General features: G+C 32.7%; 2 protein-coding genes across 2 annotated transcripts; both read right to left on the bottom strand.

The window, feature by feature from the left end:
* Positions 1-7,272: 7,272 nt before the first annotated feature.
* Positions 7,273-13,554, bottom strand: LOC100781627 (AT-rich interactive domain-containing protein 3). The gene is made up of 13 exons (XM_014775500.2): positions 13,295-13,554; positions 12,151-12,964; positions 12,000-12,039; positions 11,786-11,838; positions 11,172-11,217; positions 10,514-10,606; positions 9,579-9,686; positions 9,419-9,470; positions 9,250-9,331; positions 8,990-9,056; positions 8,861-8,911; positions 7,997-8,089; positions 7,273-7,664 (listed from the first exon to the last, which is right to left on the bottom strand). The coding sequence occupies exons 2-13, from the start codon at positions 12,924-12,926 to the stop codon at positions 7,563-7,565; spliced, it is 1,563 nt and encodes a 520-aa protein (XP_014630986.1). The 5' UTR covers positions 12,927-12,964; positions 13,295-13,554; the 3' UTR covers positions 7,273-7,562.
* Positions 13,555-17,340: 3,786 nt separating this feature from the next.
* On the bottom strand, positions 17,341-17,766 carry LOC102669367 (uncharacterized mitochondrial protein AtMg00240-like). The gene has a single exon (XM_006574218.1). It carries the CDS (start codon positions 17,764-17,766, stop codon positions 17,341-17,343), a length of 426 nt encoding a protein of 141 aa, XP_006574281.1.
* Positions 17,767-26,898: the final 9,132 nt, after the last annotated feature.

The following is a 26,898-nucleotide window of genomic DNA, read 5'->3' as shown; positions in this document are numbered from 1 at the left end:
TGACAAGATAACATACAATTACCGTGGAAAACTAGGAAGATAACAAATGTTCAATGAAACTGTTAATCCAATCATAATTGAAAGAACTTGATAATCATCATAAATTCATAATTACTTGAAGTTAATTTCTTAACATTATCATAAGAATCCATAATACATAATTACATATTATACTGCTACACCAACAAAAAAACAAAAAATTTCTGTCGTCATAGCATCTAAATCAAACGATATTGTGGAAGAATGGTCGGTATTAGAATTTGAAATCCCATATTATTTTGGACAGGGTCGTTAAGTAGAGCCAACCTGTAAGCCAATTTAGACACAACATGCCCTTGTCATAGCAGCCACGGTATGGCCCACAAACAAAACCCTAGTTTATTAGCTGAAAAGCTAAGCATTAGTGGATATCTAATCAGCATCAATAGTAATATGGAAACAAGGTTTCCTCATTTTATTATGGGTAAGAATGGAACTCATGTCTATTAAATTATAAACAACAAATTACTTTAAAATTCCGGGATATGATTGCCACCCTTTTTCTAATGTCAACAATAATCTTCTCTTTTAGACTTACTTTAGGTTTAGATTAGTCAAAAACACGATTTTAGTGTTTGGTGGTAATACGGTAAGAACAGCTTGAGAATCTTCAAATGTACCAAGAAGAAACGAACCATTCAGCCACTGCCACGTGCCATTCACAAGGAAAATTCTATTAACAACATTATGTTAGTAGAATTAGACTAATTTTTTTATACAAAAACGTAGTTAAGAAAAGAAATTCCATAAAAGATCATCAATCACCTTCGATTCCTATAACAAATAATAATTAGTTATTACCAACAAATATTTCCCATCTATAATATAATAAAATAAAAAAAGAAAAATCTATACATCTCTATAATGTTGAATGAAATTTCTAATTTGAAGGAAGAATATTTACAAGTTTTATGACAATTTTCACACTTGTTTACAGAGAATAACTCATAACCGATGCAAAAATTTAGAAGAAATTAATATATATACACAGATTAAGGAGTAACTATATCATATCTTCTCAATGCTTCCAAAAAATTAAAAGGAAAAAAAAACAGATAAATCTAATATTGATTTCCTCTACCAAAAAGAAAACAAAAGGAGTCACGAGTTTCTATCTTGAATATGACAAACTGGGTCTTGAATTTGGTCCATGGAAGAAATAGATGTTCGTTTGATGAACTCCAAGCAATCAGCAATGGCTTCTGCATAGAAAGAATTATTCCTTCCATAAGATGATACCCTACAATCAGCATGACCCTTGATTCTTTCATCCCTCACTAAACCACTTCTGCTGCTGTTGCTGTAGTTTCTCTTGAATCCACTTTTTCTTCTCAACACCTTCTTCAGAAGCTGAAGAGCCTGAGAATAAGAGAGTTTCCACATATCAAAGAGCCTGAGTAAGAAGGTGAACCTCTTCCTTAGGCGAAGGAAGTAAAGCCTTCTGAGGTTTAACCTAAACCCTCTGCATTTTCCATGGCAAGATGATGATCCTCTCCCACTGCTAACTCTATTGTAACTCATATGACCCATGTTTTTGGTTTTTGGCTTATGCTAAGCACCCTGAGTTATGTACAAATATATAAGGTTGGAGGGTGACTTTTTGGATGGTGTGGTAATAATGAATATGATGGGTGTGTGTGTGAAGGGGAATGAAGGGAAGAAGCTTGGAAATTTGTGTATTTGGACTGTTTTGAAAACTTTGGATGGCCTAATATGCTACAAAGACAAAGGAGTTTGAGGCGTAATATATGTGACCGGAACTAAACTTGAAAAACTTGTGTATTTAAATATTGGAAGGGACCATAAACAATTTAAAGCATCAAGGTGTTTTGAATCGTTGATTGGTGTGGTAGGGCCAAGGGAAAAACAAGCAAAAAGAGAAAAATGCCATCTATTCTTTTTCAAAGTAGGTGACTAAGGCGCCACGAGAATATGATAATGAGTAACAAATTGGTGAGATTCCGGAAAAATGAGTTGCGTAGCCTATATTATAATATGGCTATTCAAGCTTTGTTAGTCTAACAACGTTTTGACTTTTGAATGGGCTTTTGTGGTAGAGTGGCTGGCTTTTCTTATTCGGAATGTGATGAATTCCATTTGTTCCATTAAAAATTTGTTTGATTGCTTCTTACCTTTAATGATAATAACGAACTTTGAGGGCTAATGGCTTCCTTGGATTTATGGTTCCTTTAATTACTACAGAATTTTGTCAAAAGATCCAATAATCTTCCAAAAAGAGTAGCTGAACCACAGTTTTCATTGAAAATTTATGTTATCTTTAACACCTACTCTTGAACTATTATTATTCTTCATGATTGTTATTAATTTGTTAATTTTGAACTTTAAGATAGGGAGGGAGGAGTGGTCTATATTTTCCATTAGATAAGCTCATCAAATCTCTCCAATTATGAATGCTCAATAGTTCTAGATGAAACTTGATGCTTGTCTAGAAAGTGAGATTGGTAAGCTCAGCATTGTCTTCTTGTTCCTTAATATGAACCAACGTACATAATTGGTAAATGAACTTAATTGCGTAGGGAAACAAAATTTAAATTTGAAGAAGTAACTAGTTCATCAAACAGAAAATAAATTAACATACTTAGGGAGGTAGACTAAGAAAGTCATTGAACATTGCACATCAACTTTGCAATGTATATAAGTGTAAAAACAGATTTTGTTGAAAATTAATTTTTGTCTGAAAACGCCAATAACTAATTTTAATTGAAACTTTTCTTCTAAACACATTTTTTTCATCACTCAAACTTAAAATCTAATTTAAAAGACATCTAAAATTGGTTTCATTTAGACTAGTGTGTAATTTGATGAGTGCCGGTTATGATGCTGTATTGCTATTCCTTCACCTGTCCAAACAACCTTTGAGTGTAGTTCTTGTTAAAAGCACAGCGTAGTTTTTGCATACGAAACCAAAAGAACTTCACTTTCAGCAACCATAAAACGTTTTGTGCGTAACCGGTTATCCATAACCTTCACATATTTAATTCCAAACTACTAACGTGCAAATATTCAAAAGAGTGCCGACTTCTGAACTACTTATTTGTAAGTTGGAAGGATTAATATATACATAAAAAAAACAACAAAAAATTATCAAAGTAGACTGTTTTCGTGAGTGCTTTTTGTATAACTTTAATTGTTTTAGTTCAATGTGAAAGACTATAAATAAACTACATTATGGCAGTGTTTTGACAACTTTAAAATCTGGATCCTTAACATTTATAGCATGTTTGTATGTATAGTATACCCATTATATTGGCTTTAATTTGCTCTTTTTCAAAACTAACGTTTTTGCGAGAAGCAAGAAATTACTGTATTTGCTTTCGGTTTAAAGTACATATAGCTATTTCGGAATCAGAACAGAAATAAACAGTTTTTCCATCACTCGAACATAAAATTAATTTTTAAAAGAAAGTAATAATAGTTTTTAAAAACTGAAATAGAAGAGTATTTTATTGCATAATCTAATGCAACCCCTGCTACTTTATGAAAGAAGAAATTTATCACAACTAAAAAGTTTTAACTAATTTAATATTACTATAAAATATTTTTCATGTTAAATGGATAACATTAACATCGTGATTTTACTCTCAAAAAATCAACATCGCGATTTTGAATGTAGTTTAAAACGTTAAGTCTACGAGAAAATGTGTAAAAGAAAAACGTTATTGACCACACAAAAAAAGTCTAGTTTAAATTTGATAGAGGTAAGGTATCAAGAGTCAATATATAATAGTAATTAAACAAATACTTGTACCTCAAGAAAAACTAAAATTTCAAAAAAAAGAAATTCATTTTTCTTCCCACGAGCACGGTACCTGTTGACTAATAAATAACAAAATAATACTTGTCAGTTATCACATGATAAATAGGAAAAGGTAATAAATATTAGACATATGTTTTTAATCCTTTAAATTTGAGTAATTATTTTTTTAGAGTTTCAAGCCAAAAGATAAAAATATATGTACATTGGAAATTAAATTTTTTATCATTAAAGTTTAGATAGTTTAAATGTAAAGTGGAAGATTGCATTTTACTATATGAACCTTAGTTGGATGAGTGCATTGAAATTTATTTTTGTTTCAACTTTCAAAAAAACTTATTTGTTATAGTTAATGACAATCTTTATTATAAATAGAGAAGAAAATTAGTGGAGAAACAACATATGAAGAGAGAGTATGTGAGAAGAGAGATTGTGAACAAAAGTCACTATGTTAGAGAGAAAAGTGTCTTTGTGTGAGAGTATTATCATTTTTTGTAATCATTGAGTGAGGTAGATACACTATATGAGGTGGGTTACAATCTTGTAATCATTCTTGTGATAGTGAAAATATTTTGAAACGATTCTGTGGACGAGTTGCCGAACTACATTAAATTCTTGTATTTGTTATTTTTTTTTACAGAGTAATCTTTGTGTGTGTTCTCATGACCCTTTATGAGTGTGGATAATTTTATTTAAGGGAGTGTTGATTATCCAATAGTGGTATCTCAACTATGATTGAGAGCACATAAAAGTTCGAGATGGGAGAGAAGACATCACGAAGGTACAAATATGTTGGTTCAAAGTGGAAATACAAGGTGTACAAAGGGAGACACTTGATGTTGCAAGGACAGAAAAATAAAGGTAACATTTCCTATTTGGATGATCAAGCCTTGAATGGGAACCGTGAAAGCAAAGTGAAGAAGAAAGTGAAGTTTCCTAATGTTGTAGAAGTGTTGAGAGATACTTCCGTTGGAGGGGGAGTTTGTTCACTCTCAAATTGATTGAATGATATTTCTCTTTTGGTTTTAGGGGGAGAATTGAGGAGTTTCAAGCCAAAAGATAAGGTGTATGCACATTGGAAATTGAATTTTTTTATCACTAAGATTTAGGAAGTTTAAATGCAAAGTGAAAGATTGCATTTTACTATATGAACCTTAGTTGAATAGATACATTAGAAGTTATTTTTGTTTCAACTTTCATGAGAATTTATTTATTATAGTTGGTGACAATTTTCATTATAAATAGAGAAGATAATTAGTGGAAAAACAACACATGAAGAGAGAGTGTGAGAAGAGAGATTGTGAACCAAAGTTACTTTGTTGAGAGAAAAATGTCTTTGTGTGAGAGTGTTATCATTTCTTGTAACCATTGAGTTGGGTACTCGGATTTGTATGGTGATATACTGTTTGGGGTGAGTTACAATCTTGTAATCATTCTTGTGATAGTGAAAATATTTTGAGACGGCTTCATGGACGTAGGCAAGAGGTGTCGAATCACGTTAAATTCTTGTGTTTGTTATTATTTTTCTTACAGTGTAATTTTTGTGTGTGTCCTCACGATCCTTTGTGGATGTTGATAATTTTATTTATAAAAGCATTGATTACCCAACATTTTTTAGTTCTTTAAAAAAATTATTTTTATGAATCTCTCAAATTTTTAAAAGCTACTTTTATTTATTTGCATTAATGGTTTCATAATTTATGTTGGTTTCTCAGCCAGATTTTTTTTTAATTTAATTTTTTTGAAAATGATTTGTGATAGTTTAAATTCATCAAAATATGTAAAAAAAAAACATCACAATTCAACATTCTTATATTTATTTTTATTTTTTAAAACCGCCAAAATATTAAAAAATAAAGACCACCAATCCATATAAGTCAATTATTTTGATGACCTAAAATCATTAGAAATTATTTTTAAAAATTAAATTAAAATATTTATTTTGACAATTAAAAATGTTCACAAATTGTTAAACCATAAACATAATGAACAAAAAGGGACTAAAAATAGTTTTTCAGAAATTTGAGGGACTAATAAAAATAATTTTATTTGTGAAGGACCAAAAAAAATAATTACTCAAATTTAAAAAATTAAAAACATATTTAAGCCTAAATATTAACTAGTTGCTTAGGACATTAATTAAGAAAATAAAATAATTTTTTTTATTAGGATGCAAAAAAAATGTGTCCCTCTATAATTTCAAAATGTACTTATGGGATTTGTAGTAAAACTTTTTCTTTTTTTAATTATTTAACTTGTGCCCTAGCAAAACCCATAGAAAAAAAAAGACAATATCCATATATGTGCTCTGTAATTTTAGCCAGCCATGTGTTAAATGATAATATTTCATTTGCACCCATTGTTGACCATTATCATCTATTTATTTTAAGGTTTTTCTTTTAAATTGACAAAATTGTTTTATTTTTACTCTTTTTACATGGTTTAAAAATAAAGTATGTTGTAGGGCTTATCTAAGCCATCACAAAGACTTATATATTTTATTTCATAGTCATTAAACTACTAATATTTTATAGTAAACAAAATTTATTTTTAATTGAATCAATTCATATTGGCATTGTACTGCTTACTCTTGATGAGACAAAAAAATGACTTGCTAAATAGATTTGACAGTTTATTTCTTTGAAGTTCGGTAACAAATTGTGCTAAGGATACTTTATTAAGAAATAAAAAAAAAAAAAAGAAACTACCAAAAAAATATTTGTTATATAAAAATATAAAATTATTTAATACTAGTATCTTTAAGTAATTAAAGATAATTAATAAAAGATAATAAACTAATGCATATATTAACAAATCCATTTTTCTTTTTTCATGAATTTACTTTTAAATTTAGTCCTTCAAATTTGTGTCCAAATTTTATTTTGATCCCTCAAATTTTAAAGTGATTTTTTTGTTCCCTTAATTGAAAATGATTGTTTTAGTTTCCAATTTAGAAATAAATCATTTTGGTCCTCAAAGTTGTCATTAAAATATCTGCTGACTTGACTAACAGTGTGTTTTCTGATAAAATTAAAAAATTGATTTGACAGTTTTAAACTCCTAAAAATTTAGATAAACATAATATTTTAAAATAAATTTGTGGCATTTTAAACCCGCAAAATATAGTCAAGTAAAATCAAACATTGTGTTCGTACATGGTAGCCACAAGTCACCATATACCTTAGTCCTAAAATATAATGCAAACCAAAACCCAATCCATTATAGCGTGACAAGGAGCAAGGGAGGGAGAGAAAAGATAAGGAAGAGTGGGAGAGATGAAGTAAGTGGGAAAAAAAATTTTAAATAATAAATTTTAAAAAAAATGTTGAGCTATTACCGAAATTTTTATTTGGAAAGTATTAACAATTATTAAAAATGTCTTTGAAATCAAAACCTACCAGATAATTACTGCTGTATAGGAGCAAATAGAACAGATTAAATGCAATAGTAGCAACATATAAAAAGGTCAAAAGTTAAATGTAATATCACTAACAAAGTTACAATATTACAACATTGATCCTCGGCAATTACAGAACCTACCTAACTCATATTAACAAGGTTAAAGTATTGTTTGAGAAAATCATGTACGAGAATTTATAAGTGAACTCAAACATTAAAGTAAATGCTACGCTAAGCTAGAAATTGACATGTTTTACAGGCAGAAATAGTTTTCTACATGGTTTCCGGGTCAACTATCCTACATACATATCATGGTCAAAGAGAGAGGCATTGAAAGCATAAGCGACCACTATTCTAAATGTTCAAACGGGACACGAACAAACAACTGCCCATGCAGTGTCACCACCGCGGATGTCTGATGAGGATCAATTCTTGAGGGCAAGCTGACAACCTGAATTCATAAAATTCTGTGTTAAAGGGACGAGTAACAGCATAGTATTCCAGATAAATCATTTAGAAACCAAAGAAAGAGTTTAAATATGGAATGTATTAGTAAGCCTTTTAGTGTATCAATTACTTACAACCAGGAATATCAGAAAAATAAAATTCTGCAGTGTTTATGGTATGAAGACTAAAATTGCAGCAAATTAACACAGACCACCGATTGTTTTAACATGTAGACAATTCATATCTGCAAGCTGAAAGTTTAAACAATAGCAGTTGTGTTGAAAATTTTCAAAGCAAGACACATTCTTTTCATTGTTGAAGAAGAAGAAAATATACCTTTTTGAAAGGTGTCACACCCCAAGGATTGTTGGGATGTTCAGGCTCCCCACTTATGACTAGGCGTCCTGCAGGGTCTGACTGTACACGGACCTGGTTTTAGAAAAGCATACATATTATACATGGTCATCCACAATTCCATTTCAGACATTCAGTAGTGTGAGTTATACATTTAAGATTATAGCTTATTGCATCAAAAGCTAACAAACTTCAATAAAGGAAAATTTTCAACAGACCTTACAAGTGATAAAATAAAGGCTAGAAAAGGAAAATTTAAAATCAGTCTACCACTTTAACTTTAGAAGTTAATTCTGATTTGTCATCTGCCAAAATGAAAATCTTTAAATAGAAGTTGAATCATCTTTTTCTTTTCCCTTTTTTTGAAAAAAGAAAATGGGGTTTATGAAATAGCTAGTTCAAGAGATCACAACTTACAATAATAATTTTTCAAGGGTCCTATGTAGTTCATAAACTATAAGTATCCTTGTTATAGAACATTTTACAGTATGAACACTATCATTGTTGTATAAATTTATTATATAGACAAAGGGGCTGTCACTAGTAGTACGCAAATTTACCATGGATGATGGATCTACACACAATGCCACAATTCAATACAAAATCAGGTAATCAACTTTTTTTTGTTTACAGCTCAAGGTTGAAGGTCCAGATTATTCTATAAACAGGTAAACTTGTCCTTATATACACTGAATTTCCCACTCACTGCCATGACTTTTGCCTGTCTCCCATGTTGCAACTTCCTCTCAAAGGAAGGGGAGAAATGGCAAAAATAATATGCTAAATTTTCATCACAACAACACAGATTAATACAGATAAAAGAAGTATAACAACCAGAATGCATACCTCTTCCCTCAGCAGGCCAGGAACTAAAGCATATACCTCAAAACAATCTTTCTGCACAGAAGAGTTTTCATTGAAATGAGTACATGCATATATGACTCATATTATTTGAACACAAGATAGAAAACTCACAGTTTTTTGTACATTCACTTTTACCCAATCAGCAGGAGGTCCAATATCAATCACAGTTGTGTCCAATCTAGTGCCCACACAAATCAACAAAGGCAGGCCAGTCAGCAGATAAACCAAAGTCCCAAAGTAAACACTTTCTAGTTTCAAGTAAAGCAAAAGGTTGGCAACATTTCACTCATTAACTAGACAAAGCTGCAAGCATTATGTAAGCACAACACACAAGAAAAGCGATATTGAAAATGAAGCAACCAGATCTTAACTGTGGTTTAGACGGTTTACTGCGTGCAGCTTTGACTGCATTATCCATGTAAGGTGAAGATGGCTTCTTACGTTTGTGTATATCTGAGTCAATAAGAGAGATAATCCAAAAGTAAGAATCATTTAACACCCATACTGTTAAAAGTGAAAGCAATAGGATGAAGGACATACTGATGCTTTTAAGCTGCTTTTCACGCTTTTGCACAGACACAGAATTCCTATCCTAAGAAAAACAAAAGTATTAAACAATTATATGGCGGCCAAAACAGAGTAACAGGCAATGAAAGATAATTCAGGAGAACAAAAATCAATAATTCAAAACTCTCCAGACCTTAATAATAGGGTCACTAACTTCACCATTGCCTAGGAGGCGTTGTGAGTGCCACCCCTGCATAGCTCGTGCTGCAGCATCTCTCCGTGCTCTACCTGATACAGAGGCCTGAATTTGCCCATCATTTAAAAACAATTGTAAGACAAATTAATGGTCGCAGGAAAAATGACACAGAGCCATAGTACAATTCCCCTTACAGAGCCTACCACAACTAAAGAGGAATTTACTTTATTGCAAAGCAAGTAGAAATTCAAACCAATTTCAGATATTGTTCGATCAAATTAGACATGAAATTTAACTCAGTTAATGACACCTTAAACTCATGTTCAGTCATTGCTTATCTATGGATAGAGAGGGGGAGAAAATTTGTATACATGACCAGAGGCATACAAATTAAACCTTTTTCCATGGTGGAAACAAAAATTTACATTGGACTTCTTAAATTCTGAGGCAAGAAATTACCCTGCATATAATTTAATTTCTAGAAAGAAGTAACTGCAAAATAATGATGCTATTTGACTTCAAAACAATCTTCTACTGAATATAAGAAGCAACATACGCCAGCAACTAAAATTATTAAAGATAAAACATATTGGGGGCAATTTGAAATGATAAATAGATGCTAAAATTTTTCTCAAACCAGAACAAATAACTTTGACAGACAATAAATGATTATTGCAGTATTGCACCCTGATAAAGTCATAGTGCATGCATATTTGATTTTCATTTATTTAGGGGAGAAACCACTTTTTGTTCTCCCAAAAGCTCTAGAAGAATGTTCTTGATCACAAGTTGTTTCAAATTCAAAATAAGCTAAATCCAAACACAGGAAATTAATGAAATTTTGGTGATGCCAAATTAGATTTTCCAATAATTCCCCATCTTATATATATTTTCTAATGCTACAGAAAGCAAAAATACAAATTACATATCACCTGATTTTCAATATTTATAGGCTCTGGATGAGAAGCAACAGGAACATTCAGCTCACCACCTTTTATTTTATGTCTTTCATAATCAAGAAGTGCCTGGTGTAGGATATCACAGACAGCAAGAATGAGGCAAGGGTTAATAGAAATGGATAACAAACTGCATAGTACTAAAGGCACAATATCTGATATAATTTACGGATATTTTGCAAATAGGAAATATACAAATGAAATAAACATGTATGTCATATTAACCTCTAAATCAAGCATAGTTAGATATTTATAGCCAACTGTCAGAAAGCAAACAAACAGGAAATGTATCCCATGTCACAGGCTCACAGCCAAGTAATAAGTTAGTATAAAATTTAGGGGCACGAGGAAACTATGTAAATGGTATGAAATCTTCTCCAATAGGGTCATAGCATGAATGTCATTATCTTAACAGCCAGAAAAAGAATGTTAACAATGTAACAGAAATTGTCCAAGCAATTCAGGTAAATGCTAATTATCTACATCAAAAGTCAATATTCAAGCACAAACAAAAGACATACTTGTAAGCTTTAAAGGAACATCATCAAAGCACAGATATAAACTATATGTGTAATTAGTGAGAGCAATTAATAATAACAAAAATCTAAAGTATAACTTATTAATGTACAATCACCTTCTCATAAAATCCCCGAAAAGTCCATGAGACAGTGGTACATGTCCTGCATAGGTTGAAGACAGAGAACTGTATTAATATATTATATTATATTATATTATGACTTATGTATCAATTCCTTTCAAACAGCTCACAGTATTCCAACAACCTCCCCAACTCCCCACCCACTCAATAAAAAGGAAAAGAAAAGCTAAAAAATGTGCAGTTAGATAGGTTCTGGGAAAAAGCCAAAGTCGCTGAAGAAATATTGGAAGACCACAAGCAATCCATTTCTTAAATAATGAAAACAACTGCTTCAAAGCTAAGCTAATAAGCTTTCGTAAATCAACCCTTCATAGTTTAAAAGAAGCATCCAACACTATGGGGGAGGGATGTTGTACGCAGCCTTACCCTTGCATATGCAAAGAGGCTGTTTCCGGATTCGAACCCATGACCAACAAGTCACCAAGGCACAACTTTACCGCTGCACCAGGGCTCGCCCTCATATCAAAACTTTACATTAAATAACACTTAAAAGAGACAGAAGGCATAGATACAAAACTGCATATATAAGAAGACTTTGATTTCAGAGCCATAAACAAGATCAAGACATGAAAGAGCATGTTGGTTCTTACTTCGGAGGCTTGAAAGACTCTCCCACTTGCCGCCATAATTTACATGAAGTCACCTATTTATAAATATAAGCCATTTAGGTGTATGTCTCGGAAAAAATAAAAACAAGTGATCTGATATAAACAAACTAATAGCTTAGAATGTAATCAAAGTTAATTTGGCTCAAATAACAACCCCTTAAAATTTTGCTCATCAAGTGTAAAATTACATGAATACCTTATCATAGCCACCCAATCTCGTTACAGCTCTCCACAGCCTTATATTCACCAATAATTAAGCATTAGGCCAGAGTGATAACATTTTAGAATTGTGTATTTATGTCATATTTAAATATTAGAGAAAGTTAAAATGATCATGCATAACTCACTTAAGGCAATTTAATCCTTCTCCATAGAATTTGGGAGGTTTGAATTCCATGCTCCTCTCCCTAAAGAAGTTTTCAAGCTCCTTCATAAATGCTGACTGCTCCTCCTCTGTTCCTGACTCATTACCATCATAGGAATGGTCAGCATCCAAGAAAAGCATGTACTTTGAATTTGATTTCCCATTATCTGCAGGTTCAGTAGCTTGCTTTTCGTCAGCCTTATTCTCAACTTCTAATACATTCATAATTTCAGTGTTTGTATCTGCAGGAGCAGGTAGGTGCGTAGCAAGCTCATTATGACTTGCAGGCACAGGGTCACCATTATCACATGCTTTACTATCAGCCATTCCACAGGCTTCAGGCTTCACCTCCAAAGCCATCTCAACATTACCATTACTATTTTGATGAACATCATCATTATTCTCGGCCTCCTTATTATTCTGGGCTAATTCATCAGCTTCCACCTTCGCAACAGAAGCTTCTTCAGACTCAGTCCTATCCAAAATCTGAGCATCAGACTCTACTGGGACATAGAGAAGAGTATTTTGAACATCTTCTTGTGGAATTCCCTCTGAAACAGCCTCAAGTTCTGCATTTTTATCCTCGGCACGTGGTTCTTCCTTTGTAATTTCAACATGATTTGAAGTTTCCTCTACTGGAACAGGAGCAGAGGCAGTTTCAGGTTGATCTTGAACCTCAGCATCAACCAACTGTTGGTTTTCTTCCACGACCGAGGGCATGCCCTGGCTAGCTACCTCGTTTTCTTTTGCATCACTCATTTGCCAATTTCAATTGTGCATGAGAATAGAACAACCTCCTACACCAACCCATTACAGAAATTTCAGAAAAAAGAGAGACCAAAAAAGAATTCCTACAACAAAATTAAAAGAAGGAAAATTTTAAACACTGAGAACTAAACCCTAGACAGTCAACCATTACTCCAGCAGACAATCACGTTTAATTATGCAATTAAAAAATGAAAAAGGCGCCACAGAACTATGTGCCTATGAAATTCAAAAAGCTAAAAGGTGTGCTTGTGAAAATTCTTTGCAGAAATTCAAGAGAACAGAATAAATCAATTCGAAGTTTGGGGGGGGGGGGGGGGGGTGATAAAGAAAATTGAAAAAACAATGCAATGTAGTATTACCTGTACGAATTGCAACTGAAGGGTAAAGCAACAGAGCGAGGAGAAAAAAACCCTAAATTGGAAAACGAAGAAATGTTGAATTTGAAAAACCCTAATTGTTTGTCCTCTTCTCTGCGGTTTGACAGGAATTTCCCTGCACAAATTGCTGGTTGAAGCGGCAGATTTTGATGCGTGCTTGGTGGCACGCGCCACGCGCCGGGCAATGCCGGGATCAACGATACGACGTCGTTCTGCCTAGCGTGTGGGGGATTTTGGACCTGACAATGGGCTCGTGTAATTATTATGGCAGCCCAAATAGCACATTGCCAAGGGTTTTTGCTATATCCACTTACCCTTTTATTCCCATAACATAGATACATAATCATTATTCTAGAATGTACTTTTCCATAATAATGTTTTGTTTTTAATATTTCGAAAAGTATTTTTTGGGACACAATTTTATTTTTAATATTTTGAAAAGTAGTTCTCGAAATACTATTTTTGTGTTTCATAAAGTACTTTTTGGAATACTAAAAAATAAATTATGTTCCAAAAAATATTTTTCAAAATGTTAAAAATATCCACAAAAAAAAATTAAGCAGAACAATAGGACTATTAAAAACTCTATATAAATGAAAAATTATACAATGGTCAAACAATTGAAGTGGAGAAAGCATTCAATTTGAACAATTCTAAGAGGTGCTTCGCTGCAACAACTTAAACATATAAGATATTAATGGTGTTACATGAGTGGATAAAATTAAAACAAGGAAGAAAAGTAATAGAGTGTAAACATACTAAATTACAGTTTGGAAGATGGAAAAATCCTAATGCTATAACAAGAGATTGAGCAAAAGGGGCATAAAGGAATATCAAAGGGGGTGAAGAGAGTAAAAGAGAGGAGGGAGTGTCATGAAAGAGAGAAGGAAAGAGGAAGTGTGCAAGGGAGAGAAGAAGGTATGAAAAAGAAAAAAGTTATTTTAAGTAATTTAACTTATAAAAAAAAAAACAAAAGAGAGAGCGAGAAGGCGGAGGATGTACTTTGCTAAAAAGTGAATATAACAATAGCCAATGTGCCCTAACATGTGTTTACTTATACTCAATATGATGGTGAAATAGTAATTAGTAATTAAACATGGTTTAATAGTAGTTGACCCTTTTGTCAAATAAAACTAAAAAAATTGTTGACCCCAAATAAGAAAGTATGTTTTAATAGTTTTGAGAGTTACTTGAACTGATTAATTAATTCATTGAATGAACCAATTGATCTAACTTTTTGAATTATGTTAAAGCTATTATTGCAATATTATTATTGAGTAAAAATTCAACTATGAAGAAAATTTAAAATTTAGGCAAAAAAAGTATTTAAAAAAAGAGTTATATATTAATCGTGTGAAAAATTACATAGAGTTATCCAGTTATAATGATAAATTTAAAATAATTATTTTGAAATAATTCAAATAGTAATTTATGATTAGATAACAGCATATAACTGTTTTATACTTGCATAAACATTAAACTGAAAATATTTTAAAAAAAGACTAATTGAAAAATTATAAATATTATTCTAAGAGAAATATGCTTGCATTTATATAAATAATACCCACCACTTATTTGACATTTATTTGGGAAACTTAATCCATTGTAGAAGAATCTTCTTAAAATATGTAGTGGTTATGTAACAATCGCTCATACTTGTTAAATCAATGAACCACAAGTCTCATGCAAATTCATAAAATCATATTTATAAATGGCCTAACAATGAAGAACTACAAGCAAAATTTGTACTAGATCCTGCTCTAATTGAGGCATCAAAATATAGTACAATAAAAAATTGAAGTGCACATATCTTTACCTTTATTTTTATTTTATTTTTTTAATTAACCGAGGCACAAAACCCCCCCTTTAAAACTTCACCACGATCAATGTCTTTTTCGCCTGCTTTCTTTATACAATTGTTATGGTGATGTATCAAAAAGACAAAAACTGACTGCATGATCAACAACTAGTGAACTAGATAAAGCTTGAAGTGTGAGATTGCAAAAAAAAAAAAAGAGTTGGTTTTTAAAATTTTGATATTAAATATTTCATTTTTTGGGTACATATATTAAATATTCCTTGTTGGCAATGAGTTGAGTAGTGCTGAAATATAAATATATAGAGAGGACTACAATTTTTTTAATATATATATATATATATATATATATATATAAGGCCAGCCTTCTTGTTAGCCCCAATTTCTGATGCCGAATCCAAATTAAGGGGAAACTTCACATAGTCGTTGTAGTTAAATTGGTTCGTGGGTGTCAAAAATATGTGAAAAAATTTGACAGTTGTTGGGCACCATGGTTGTAGCCTTGTGGGTTTCATAGAGTCATACTCATAGTGCCAATTAATGCATGGCAACAAAGCAACCATGCATCAACATCAACATTGATAATACATACAATGTCATGTCATATTAGGGACTAGGGGCTCAATATGGGGTGCCAGTGTTCCACTTACTGATAGTACTGTTCAATCAAGCTATGATTATTTACACCAATTACACATGTATGTTTTTTTAGATAAAATAAAACTTTCAATTACGTATGCATCAGAATTGTGTTATTTATGATCAAGATTTTTTAAAAATATTTTTAAGAAGGTACCTGTATATATTTATTCGTTTTGTCTCAATCATGCACACCCGTGTACGTAGCAAAGATGATTCTGTCTCAATTTTGATCAATTGTCAGCATTGTGTTGTAGGTGTAGGCACATAAATTCTACAAAGACATTAATTTTGTTTTTTATTCGTGAAAATTGATGACACTGATTTACAATTAATAATGCATTATTCAACCAAGGTTAGAATTGATTTTACTTCTACATTCAGTATATTGTATTTTTTTTCTTATTTGTGTTTGGTTTCCTTTAATATCATGTTCAATGGAATTTTTCACTTTTCAAGATAAGAAAACAGAAAATAAGTCCCTTATTGCTTTAAAATGAAATTACTTATGTTCATGTTATCCAAACACATTTAAAACCGTTACACAAATAAATTGTCTTTGCTTTACTTTCACTATCTTTCCTGGATTGGATATGGGCTTAGACGCTTAGTTTAAGGAATCCGTAAAAAAAAAACTTGAATTTTTTCTTTACTTATTGAGAAATTATATAGTGAATCTTTTAAAGGAAAATTCTAAGATACTTATAACAAATTTTTAAATTAAAAATAAAAAGAAAATCCTGCAAACTAAAATTTGGTTTTGATACTTAATTAAAAACTAAAAACTATTTCAAATGGGCTATTCCAAACATAAGCTTAATTACTTATGGATAACCATTTTTAAACAAATATTTTAGGTTGTTGATATTTTTTTTACGAATAATCAACTTCTAAACTAAAATTTTGATTTCAAAGACATTTTAATATTTTCCAAATAAAAATTTAGCAGCCAAGAGAAGGAAAGGAAGTGTTGTGAGGAGGATCTAATTTGATTTTTGTATAATATAAAGAAATGTCGGTTTGAATACCTTGAATATAATTAAAGATTGTGGGAATACTTTGAATATAATTAAAGAGTCTAAGATCTTAATTATAGTAGTTATACCAAGTAAAAAAAAAGTATTAAATCTTCTGAATTAAGGATCATAAGGATATAAATCATTGTTACTGTCAAAGATGAGGGTGATAGCTAAGCTAACTAGGAATAAGACTCACCTATCTGATTCATAATTAATTCCTTTCGCCCAAGCAACAGATAAGGCATAACAGCTAAGCTTACAATTAACTTGTTAATATAAGAAGCCACACGAACCTTGATATCCAACGATTTCCATTGACCCTGAACATCACGTATAGTGCCTCCAAATCCCACTGTTTATAAATTAATTTTAATCAAACATTTTTTAATACCTTTATGATTTTTTTTAACGTTTACTAGTAGTCATTTCGAGATAGAAAATTTACTTCTTGTTTCTTGACTTCATTTTTTCTGCATTGTCAAAATTAGAAATATTTGTTAGTGTGGTAGGAATTCTGTGGGAGGAATTTACACCAATGTCTTGGAGAACATACGTTAGCCATTGCAGCTCACATACTCGGCTTCGGAGGAGCTGCGGGAGACGGTGGACTGTTTCTTTGATTGCCACGAGATGAGTGAAGAACTCAGATAGACCAGGAACCCTGTGGTGGATTTGCGAGAGTCTTTACACCCCGCCCAATCTGAATCACTGAAAGCTCGGAGTTGGGGAGTCCCGTTTGCTGCGAAGAAGAGCCCGGATCCTGGTGAGCCCTTGAGGTATCTCAATATACGAAAAGCAGCTTGAAGATGAGTAGTGGTAGGAGCCAACATGTACTGGCTGAGCTGTTGAACAGCGTACGCAATATCTGGGCGAGTGTTGGTGAGGTATATTAATCTTCCGATGAGCCTTCGATAGGAAGAGGAGGACTCGTCAGAAAGAGAATTCCCTGAGTGCATCTGCAATTTTACGGAATAATCCATGGGTGTCGAGTGTGGCTTGCATCCTAGCATATCTGAATCAGACAAAATGTCTAAGGCATATTTTCGTTGCCATAAATGGATTCCATGATTGGTACGGGCAATCTCGAGTCCCAGAAAGAACTTCAAGTCACCAAGATCTTTTATTTTGAATGTTTAATCCAAGAGGGTGGTGATATCTTGTATTTCCAGCATACTGTTCCCTGTGAGTATGATATCATCGACGTACACCAAGAGTATAGTAGTGGCTGACTTAGTGAGCTTTAAGAAAAGAGAGTGGTCCGAGTTAGATTGTTGGAACCCATGGGAGACTAAGAAACTTGATAGTTTGGTAAACCATTGTCGGCTGGCTTGTTTAAGCCCGTAGAGAGAACGTTGAAGACGACAAACAAGCTTTGGGTTTTCAACTTCAAGTCCAGGTGGAATTTGCATATATACTTCCTCTTCAAGCTCTCCATGGAGGAACGCATTGTTGACATCCAATTGTCGCAAGTGCCAGTGATTTTGTGCTGCTAACGCGAGAAGAACACGAACGGTAGTGAGTTTTGCCACCGGAGAGAATGTGTCGAGGTAGTCTAACCCCTCCATTTGAGTGTAACCTTTGGCCACCAAGCGTGCTTTATACCTTTCTATGGAACCATCAGCCCGATATTTAATCTTGTAAATCCATCTGCATCCGATAGCTACCTTGTGAGGAGGAAGACGTGTGAGTCTCCAAGTGTTATTCATCTGCAAAGCTTGTAACTCGGCCTTCATCGCCTTAACCCAGCAGTCGTGGCGAGAGGCTTCGGCGTATGATGAAGGTTCTGTGGCTGATGAAATGGTCATCACGAAGTTCCTATGAGCAGGTGAGAGGCGTGAGTATGAAAGTACGGAGCTTAGTGGATAACGAACAATCACTGAAGCTTCTGGTGTAGATGAAGCAAGAACTCTGTGGTAATCCTGAAGGTATGTTGGGGAATGTCTTGATCGTGTTGAACGTCTAAGGTGTGAAGGGTCTGGTTTGGTTGAATGTTCATCACAAGAGTGTATTGGCTTTGTGGGTTGAGATGAGTGGCTTTCTTCTGGTTGGTCATGGTCTTTGCCGGAGAAGGATGTCAGAGATGGAGACGGAATGGTGTTATCTAAGTTTAGATGTTGTGTATTAGGTAAGTATGGAAAATGATTTTCGTAAAAAGTAACATTTCTTGATACTGTAACATCGTGAGAATGCAAATCATACACAAGATATCCCTTTGTATGAGTTTTGAAGCCAATGAAAATGCATGGGTGTGCTCTGGGATCAAATTTTTGCCTATTTGCTTTGATTGTGTTGATATAACACAAACACCCGAAGACACGGAGATTGGATATATCACAGGGGTGTTTATGCAATTTTTCATAAGGTGAAATGTTATTTAAGAATGGTGTGGGAATGCAATTGATTAGAAATGCAGCGTGCGGCAAGGCATAACACCAAAAAGCAGGTGGCAAATTTGCCTGAAAGAGGAGTGCTCGTGTGACACTGAGCAAGTGTTGATGTTTGCGTTCTACGATACCATTTTGCTCTGGGGTTTCGATACACGTGGTTTGGTGTACGATCCCCTTCGATGCATAATATTCATGCATGAGAAACTCTACGCCATTATCACTCCTTATAGTTTTAACCTTGCCGTTATATTGTCTTTCAATGAAAACGATGAAGTTAATGATTATATGTCGCGTTTCCGCTTTGGATTTCATAAGATGTATCCACGTGAATCTCGAGTGATCGTCTACAATGGTTAGGAAGTATTTGTGACCATGCATGGACAGTTTTGAGCATGGACCCCATATGTCCATATGTAGTAAATCAAAAGAATGAGATGCATGCGAGTTGCTAGATGAAAAAGGGATTTTCTTGTGCTTTGCATAGTGACATGTGTTGCAAACAAAATTGTTATCATTACTTAAAAGAGGATAATAGTTTTTCATACATTGTAGCCTTTCATTCGATGGGTGTCCCATTCTAAAATGCCATAAGTCTATGGGGATGATGCTGCAACTAGGATGAGTAATGGTAGAGTAGATGGCCTTGGTAGTTATCTGGTTTGGTATCAAATGATAAAGACCATGCCTTGCTTCAACTATACCAATCTTCATATGATTGTTCGCTTTCTGCAAAATGCATGATGTAGAAGAAAAGATTAGTTCATAATTATTAGATGATACGAGTTTTGATATTGAAATAAGATTGAATGTGAAAGTGGGTATGTAGAGCACGTTATGTAAGATTAAATTGGGTGAAAGATGTACGGTTCCTGTGTGAGTAGCATGAACGAGATTACCATTTGGAAGCTTCACTGCGATCGGGTGAATTTGCGTGTAGGAATGGAGATTATGCAAAGAACAGGTTACGTGATCCGTTGCTCCCGAATCTAGGATCTAGGAGGTGTGATGCGTTTGGGTAGAGAGTGAATTACCTGGGTTTAAGGGTGTGTTAACAGTGCACGAGGAAACTGATGCAACTTGTTTGGACTGCGCCGTGCTTCCTGCCGACGGCTGCTGGATTAAGGCAAGTAATGCCTTGTACTGCTCAGGAGAAAAGTGAACAACCTCTTGTGACCCATGTTGCTGAGCTTGATCATTTGCAGCTTTATCTTCCATTGTTATCATGTTATTTACGGTGGTTCTTCCACTATAGGGTTTATATCCCGGCGGGTATCCATGTTTCCGGTAACAAACATCTACTATGTGTCCGAACTTGCCGCAATGGGTACACGTCTTTCTTCCATTGTTATTCTTGTTTCTTCCATCATAACTTGCAGGCACCCCATGCTTCTTATAACAGGTGCTTTCTACATGTCCAATGCGCCCACAGAAATCGCAAGTCGTCTTCGTCGCGTTTATGGAGATGTCCTTGGGTTCGAAGTTAATGTTTGGTCCTGCGTGCCCTAGCAGTTGTCTTTCTTGTTGAGCTACATAAGAGAAGATTTTGGATATGGCGGGTATAGGATCCATGAGAAGCATGTGAGAACGAATGTTAGCGTACTGTTCGTTCAAACCTCGTAAGAATTGCATGGCTCTATCTTCAAGCTTGCGTTGTGCGATGATGGTGAAAGCAGCACATGAACACCTGATGTTGCACGAGCAGACCGAATCCGGTCTGAAATTCTCAATCTCGTCCCAGATTACACGCAAACGAGTAAAATACTCCGTGACTGAAAGTGAACCTTGCTTCATTGTTGATGCCTCTTGCTGAAGGTCGGAGATTCGCAGAAGATCTCCCTGTGAATATCGTGACTTCAAATCCCGCCAAATCTCCTCAGCTTTGTCCATCCAGAGTATACTATGTCGTATGGATGTGGCCACCGAGTGTGCTATCCACGATACGACCATATTGTTGCACCGGCGCCAAGCTCCATAGGTTCTATCTGTCTTCAACGGTTCAGGTGCGCTTCTGTCAATGAATTCCACTTTGTTTTTGGCACTCAGCGCAGTAACCATGGACCTACTCCATGAATGGTAATTGGTTGAGTCTAATACTGGGGAAACGAGAGCTATGGCCGGGTTCTCGCTTGGATGAAGGTATAGGTAGCTTTCTGTATTATTGATCGAAGCTTCGTTCATGGTGGATAGTTGAGAAAAGAGGAAGAAGGGTATGCGCAGCAGAACTCTCCGTCAGAAGAGCTCTGATACCATGTTAGAAGGAATAGGACAGCATATAGATGGAAGCTTATGACTATCGGAAAGAAATGATCAGCTACAGCTTGCAGCCTTTATTCATTAATGGTGAAGCTTATATACATCTGCAACTTGAGTTCTGTTACAACTGAAAAAACTAACTAACTAATTCAGCTCACTAACTATTTCTGTTAAATCTGTTTATACTGCTAAGAGTTAGTTTGATTGAATCACTTTTAGTATATATATATATATATATATATATATATATATATATATATATATATATATATATATATATATATATATATTATTTTACTACCTAATCAATTGATTTGGTTTTGAACAAGACAAAACATTACTCGGGTTCCTAAAATATAACACCACCATATTAGTATCTGAAAGTATGAATATTTAAAAAATATATATATTTGTAAGTGCGCAATTAGTCAATCACTCAAGTTAAACGAGTAAAAGTGATTGTTTACTGATCAATTTTATAAATAAACTTATACATGTACAATAAATTCAATTTACGTCATATTGAATCAATTTTAAAAAATTTTAAAAACCCTTATAATTAGTTTGTTCAATTTTTTTTGGCATTGAATTAGATTTGCTTACGAATATCCCTAGTCAAATCCGAATAGCTTCTCCCCATCCAATATGGGAACCCCTACCTATGTGGCTCCCCGAAGCCATTATTTTCTGTCCATGTAATTTTTGGTTTGTTTTGATTCTTTATTCATCTGTATAGCAATATATATAATGTGGTATTTTATTTGTTATATAGTTACTTAATAAAAATAGAGAACAAAAGACCACTAAAACAAAAATTAATGAGGGACGAACTATAATGAACTCAATTATCTCATGCACTTGGATTTGGATTGTCAATGATTTTTCCAATATTATATATAATCTCCGCCATGAAAAAAAGTTATTCTATTATAAAAATATATATTATAAATATATAGTGAATGAGTTAAGAAACTACACGGAATGCATGTAAACAGATGTCTAATGTCTCTAATTGTCAACGTTTTGATAGTTCACCCTTACTTGTACTTTATACATTTAGATTTCTTTTTTTTCTTCAGAATCTTCCATTAGTTAAAATTCTTTTCCTAGACCTCAAGAATATGTGAATATGTTTTGACTGTGGCTTTTACGATCAATGACTCCCTACAAACTAACATAATACTTTTCTTTTCAAAAAATCATGATCTCAAAACTACTTCAAGTCTAGTATGTTTAGTTATAAAATTTTTAAGTGATAAACAATAAAAAAAATAAATATATTTTATCAATATAGGTAAAATTAATTAATTTCTTTTGAGTTATTATGAATGGTACAATTTCATAATCTCTCGATCTTTCTCTTTGGGCGAGATGTTACGGGATGCAATTTATTTTATTTTACTTTTTGCCTCCAGGTCTTATTTGGTGATGCTTTCTGTTTTTATTTTAGTTTTCTATTCTCAAAAGTCAAAATATGATTTTCATGCATATCCCCTAACTTGTCAGGGACGTACAATAATGCAGTTAGATCCGACGAGGGTAAGTATTCTATTATTATTAGAGAACGTGCGTTCGCTGTTCTTACATTATTAATAAATTAAGTTTCACGTTGGTATCCTTCACGAATCACGTGGTTGCTGGTGCATCTTCTTGACTAAGACTTTGTTGGAAGGATGAAGGTGTGGGCAAATTGAGGAAAAAATGGAGGAAGAGAAGGGAACATACGTGTCAGTTTCAGGCCCATTCATTACTTTTTATGGGTAGTAAAAGTGAAACAATAGATCAAAATTGAATGAATTAATGTACTAATTTAGTTGAGAGTACATTCTTTCTAAACACATTTTATTACTCATTAATTGAGTGACATTTACGTATCATATCAAAAAAAAAAATTGATTGACATTTACCCCTTAAGTGACATCTATTAAAATTTATAATTTTTAATAAATTTTAATTAATAATAAAAAGTGTGTTAAAAATATGTTAGAATATGTGTTATTCGCATTTCTAAATTTAGTTTCGGAATTACACTAATAAATTACATTAATCTCTATAATTAATACGAAGTAAATGACAAAATAATATTTAGAATGGTAAATTGTTAATCAATTAAGTCTTAAAATTGTAGTCATCATTCAATTTAATCCCTAAAATAATAATAAAAATTATCGTAAATCATCAATCCTTCTATTATTAACTAGTGTTAGAAATGTTGAATTGGCGCGTTGATTATTTGAGTTACAACTAACTAGACACAAATACAAGTTTGTCATGTCATAAAAATGAGAATGATCAAAACATTGATGGAATAGTTTTTCCCTTGCCTATAATGACTACTAACTAGACGCACGTATAAGTTTGTCATGTTACAAATATGAAAATGACCAAAACGTTGATGGAATAATAAGTTTTTTCCTTGCCTATGTTTTTATTCTTTCTTTACCCATTAATTTTGCATTATTATTTTTATTTATCCGTTTAATTATGTAATTTTCACACAATTTAATTTTAGATTTCTATAGGTTATTGTGGTGACAAGTTTTTAATATGGGTATATTAGAAGACTAATGCAAAATTAAATGATTGAGGGAAGCATATATAAAATATTGTGACAAAAAAGCCAAGACATGATTCAGGTGGACAATCATTGTGCACCCTTTGTCATCACGAATATCATCATTGCGATACATTATAAATTATTAATGTTAACGAATTTTAGGGAAAAAAAAACTAATAAAAAACTACTATTATTTTTTATTTACGTAGACGAGAATGCTAAGGAATCCTTGATAAATTTTAGTAAGCACTGATAAAAAATAATGTTTTTTAAAGAAGAAATCTTACTAAGCTCTTATCATGTGATTTAGTATGATCAATGGGTTTATTGAACTTGATTTAACCTAACGGTGAAAGGCTCACTTATATTTAAACCTTTTTTTAACCAGTGTCATTATGACAGTAATCCTTCGTTAATCGGGCCAATTTATTGTAAAAAAATATATTTTTAGTTTTTCAATTATTTTAAATTTTTATTTTTAATTCCTCAATTAAAATTTTGATTGATCTTAGTTTTTAAATTATTTTTCTATTTAAGTTTTAGTCTCTACTTTGAAGTATCTCTATTAAATGAAGATTTTGTTGTTTGTTGGGTTTATGGACATGATTGGCGTCAATTCCGCTTTAGTACGTTTTGCAAATGCAAAAGGGTCACTCCAATCTAATCACGTCGTGAAGCCAAGATTGAACGTGACAAACCATACATGAATCATGCAAATATTTGATTCTTCTCCCCAGCTTTCCATATTAATTACGCGAAAGTAAAACGTTTTACGTATGAAAGTAATTTGTATTTGTTTGATTATTTAATTCAAAGATTTATGGTTGTCATTTTTTTTATAGTTTTTTTTAGTTTCTTTCCCATCATATTCTTATCTATCTTCTTCTTTCTTTTTTTTCCATGTCTTCTCCTTTCTCTTTATTGTATTGGAATGATTTAGTTACACTTTCTCAACCATCATGATTAATCTAAACACGGAAAGTGATTGAACCAGTATAAATCGAGTTTACAATTCTTTTCCTTTATTTAATTTTAGTTATTATAGTGTAGTTTACTTTATCTTGCGCATTTAAAATAATATTGTTAAATTGATTGTTTCTTTTTCTTGTGCATTCTGAGCCTATCATATATAATTTAAAAAGAGAGTTAAAATTTGTTAGTGAGAAATTTTGTAACACTTAATTCACCCTCCCTCTTAAGTTATTGAAGTTACTTGTCCAATAAGTTACATCTTCTCAATAGTCATGATCAACACACTGGATCATCACAATCATTTTTTCCAACAATCTTGTTTTCTTCCCCTACGACACCCACAACCGTAACATGCAAAACCTAATCATCGCCCTTCAACTATATGTTGGTCACTGCTGCTTCATCCATGTGGGAGAGCGAGAAAGAGAAAGTGGTGGTGCAAGGTGACATTGTTGGTGTGGTGTCATTGGTGGTCATGGGATACAATAAAAGAATGAATGAGAAAAGCAAAAGGATGAAAGAGAAAAAAAGGAAAAGCCATTGGAAAATGCTTTTCACGATGGTGCACAATGATCTAAGAGAAAGGAGAAGAGAAGTAGAGGAAGAAAAGAGGAAAGGAGGAAAGAAGTAAAAAATAAAACACCACTGCCAGAAATCCCTTTTGGCGACGGCGCACAGTGGTTCACGACAGAAGTCACAGTGGTAAATGTCGTATGTTCCCCTAATCTCTTTGTTGCACATCATGTTACAAGGCCAATTTCCAATAATTCTCAATTCTAGTTTTGATTATAACCTTAGTTAGTTTCATACAGAATATGAACAATTCATAAATTTAATAGTTATAGTTATTTCAAATCAAATCTTGGTCTTTTACATGCTTTGGCGGGTGTGATTTTTGTGAAATTAGTGTTTGTTGGATTCATGTGTGAGAGTGAAAGAATCGGTGGGGTAGCATAGTAGGTAAGGTAAGGCCACAAGGAGCTTGAGGTAGATGAAAGAAAAGAGGGGACAAAATCAGAAAAGAGAATTAAAAAGGTAAAAAGGAAATAAAAAATAAAGAAAAACAAGAACGTTTGATTTTTAAAATGAACTCAGCCAACAACCTATTCTATTTCACTTTCATATCGTGTGAAAATGTTTTACTTTCGCATAGTAGAATTTGTCTTGCTAGCGTCCATCGTGTTTAGTTTTGTGAACAAAAAAGAAAATAAGGTTTATGACTTGCAAAAACATATGTGTGTCATTCAAATATTAAAATCAAAATATAAAAATTTTATGGCCTTTTGGGCCTCCAATTGAGAAAAAAAAAGTTATAAGAAAAATAAAATATAGAATATGTAATTAATTTTAAATTAAAAGCAACAACTTGTATTATTTTGAGAAAAATATATCAAATGATTTAATCGCTCTTATAAATATATATTTTGTATAGCTCTTATAAAACATATATTATTGTGATATATTATTATTATTATTGCCTCTTTATGTAACATTTGAACGAATTACACGAAGGATGCAAAATGTGCATGTATAAGATTATATAGTTGATGATGACTTAAGAATTAGTTGGTACTATTATACCAATAAGATGTATCTACTTTTCGATAGTCTATCACTTAAAAACTCTATAATTAAGTATGTTTGACTTAGAGAAATTATGAGATGAGAGACTTTTTGGAAAATTTATTGGAATGTGTGTGAGGACAAATCGTACTAAAAAAATCATGTGTTGATTTGTGAGAACAGTCATTGATCTTAGAAGTAGATTGTCGAGTTCTCCGAAAGGACTACTTACCGAGGGTTTTAATCAACAAGGAGTTGAGTGAAGTGTCACCGTGTAAAGTATCGAAGTGTGAAAGTCACCGATAAGTCGACAATTAGGGATATTACAAATGATATCAAAATATATATATCTCTCTCAATATGGTATGATTCGAGGACGA

Source organism: Glycine max, chromosome 1 (assembly GCF_000004515.6).
Source record: "Glycine max cultivar Williams 82 chromosome 1, Glycine_max_v4.0, whole genome shotgun sequence".
NCBI lineage: Eukaryota > Viridiplantae > Streptophyta > Magnoliopsida > Fabales > Fabaceae > Glycine > Glycine max.
Note: the sequence above shows the minus strand (reverse complement) of the source record. Positions and strands in the feature narration are given on the sequence as shown.

Excerpts from the sequence above, each read along its gene's own strand:
- LOC102669367 (XM_006574218.1), bottom strand. The coding sequence starts at position 17,766 with ATGGATTATTCCGTAAAATTGCAGATGCACTCAGGGAATTCTCTTTCT.
- LOC100781627 (XM_014775500.2), bottom strand. The coding sequence starts at position 12,926 with ATGAGTGATGCAAAAGAAAACGAGGTAGCTAGCCAGGGCATGCCCTCG. Across the intron at positions 9,471-9,578 it reads TTAGTGACCCTATTATTAAG|GATAGGAATTCTGTGTCTGT; the intron begins GTCTGGAGAGTT and ends TGTTTTTCTTAG. Across the intron at positions 9,057-9,249 it reads AGTAAACCGTCTAAACCACA|ATTGGACACAACTGTGATTG; the intron begins GTTAAGATCTGG and ends TGTGGGCACTAG.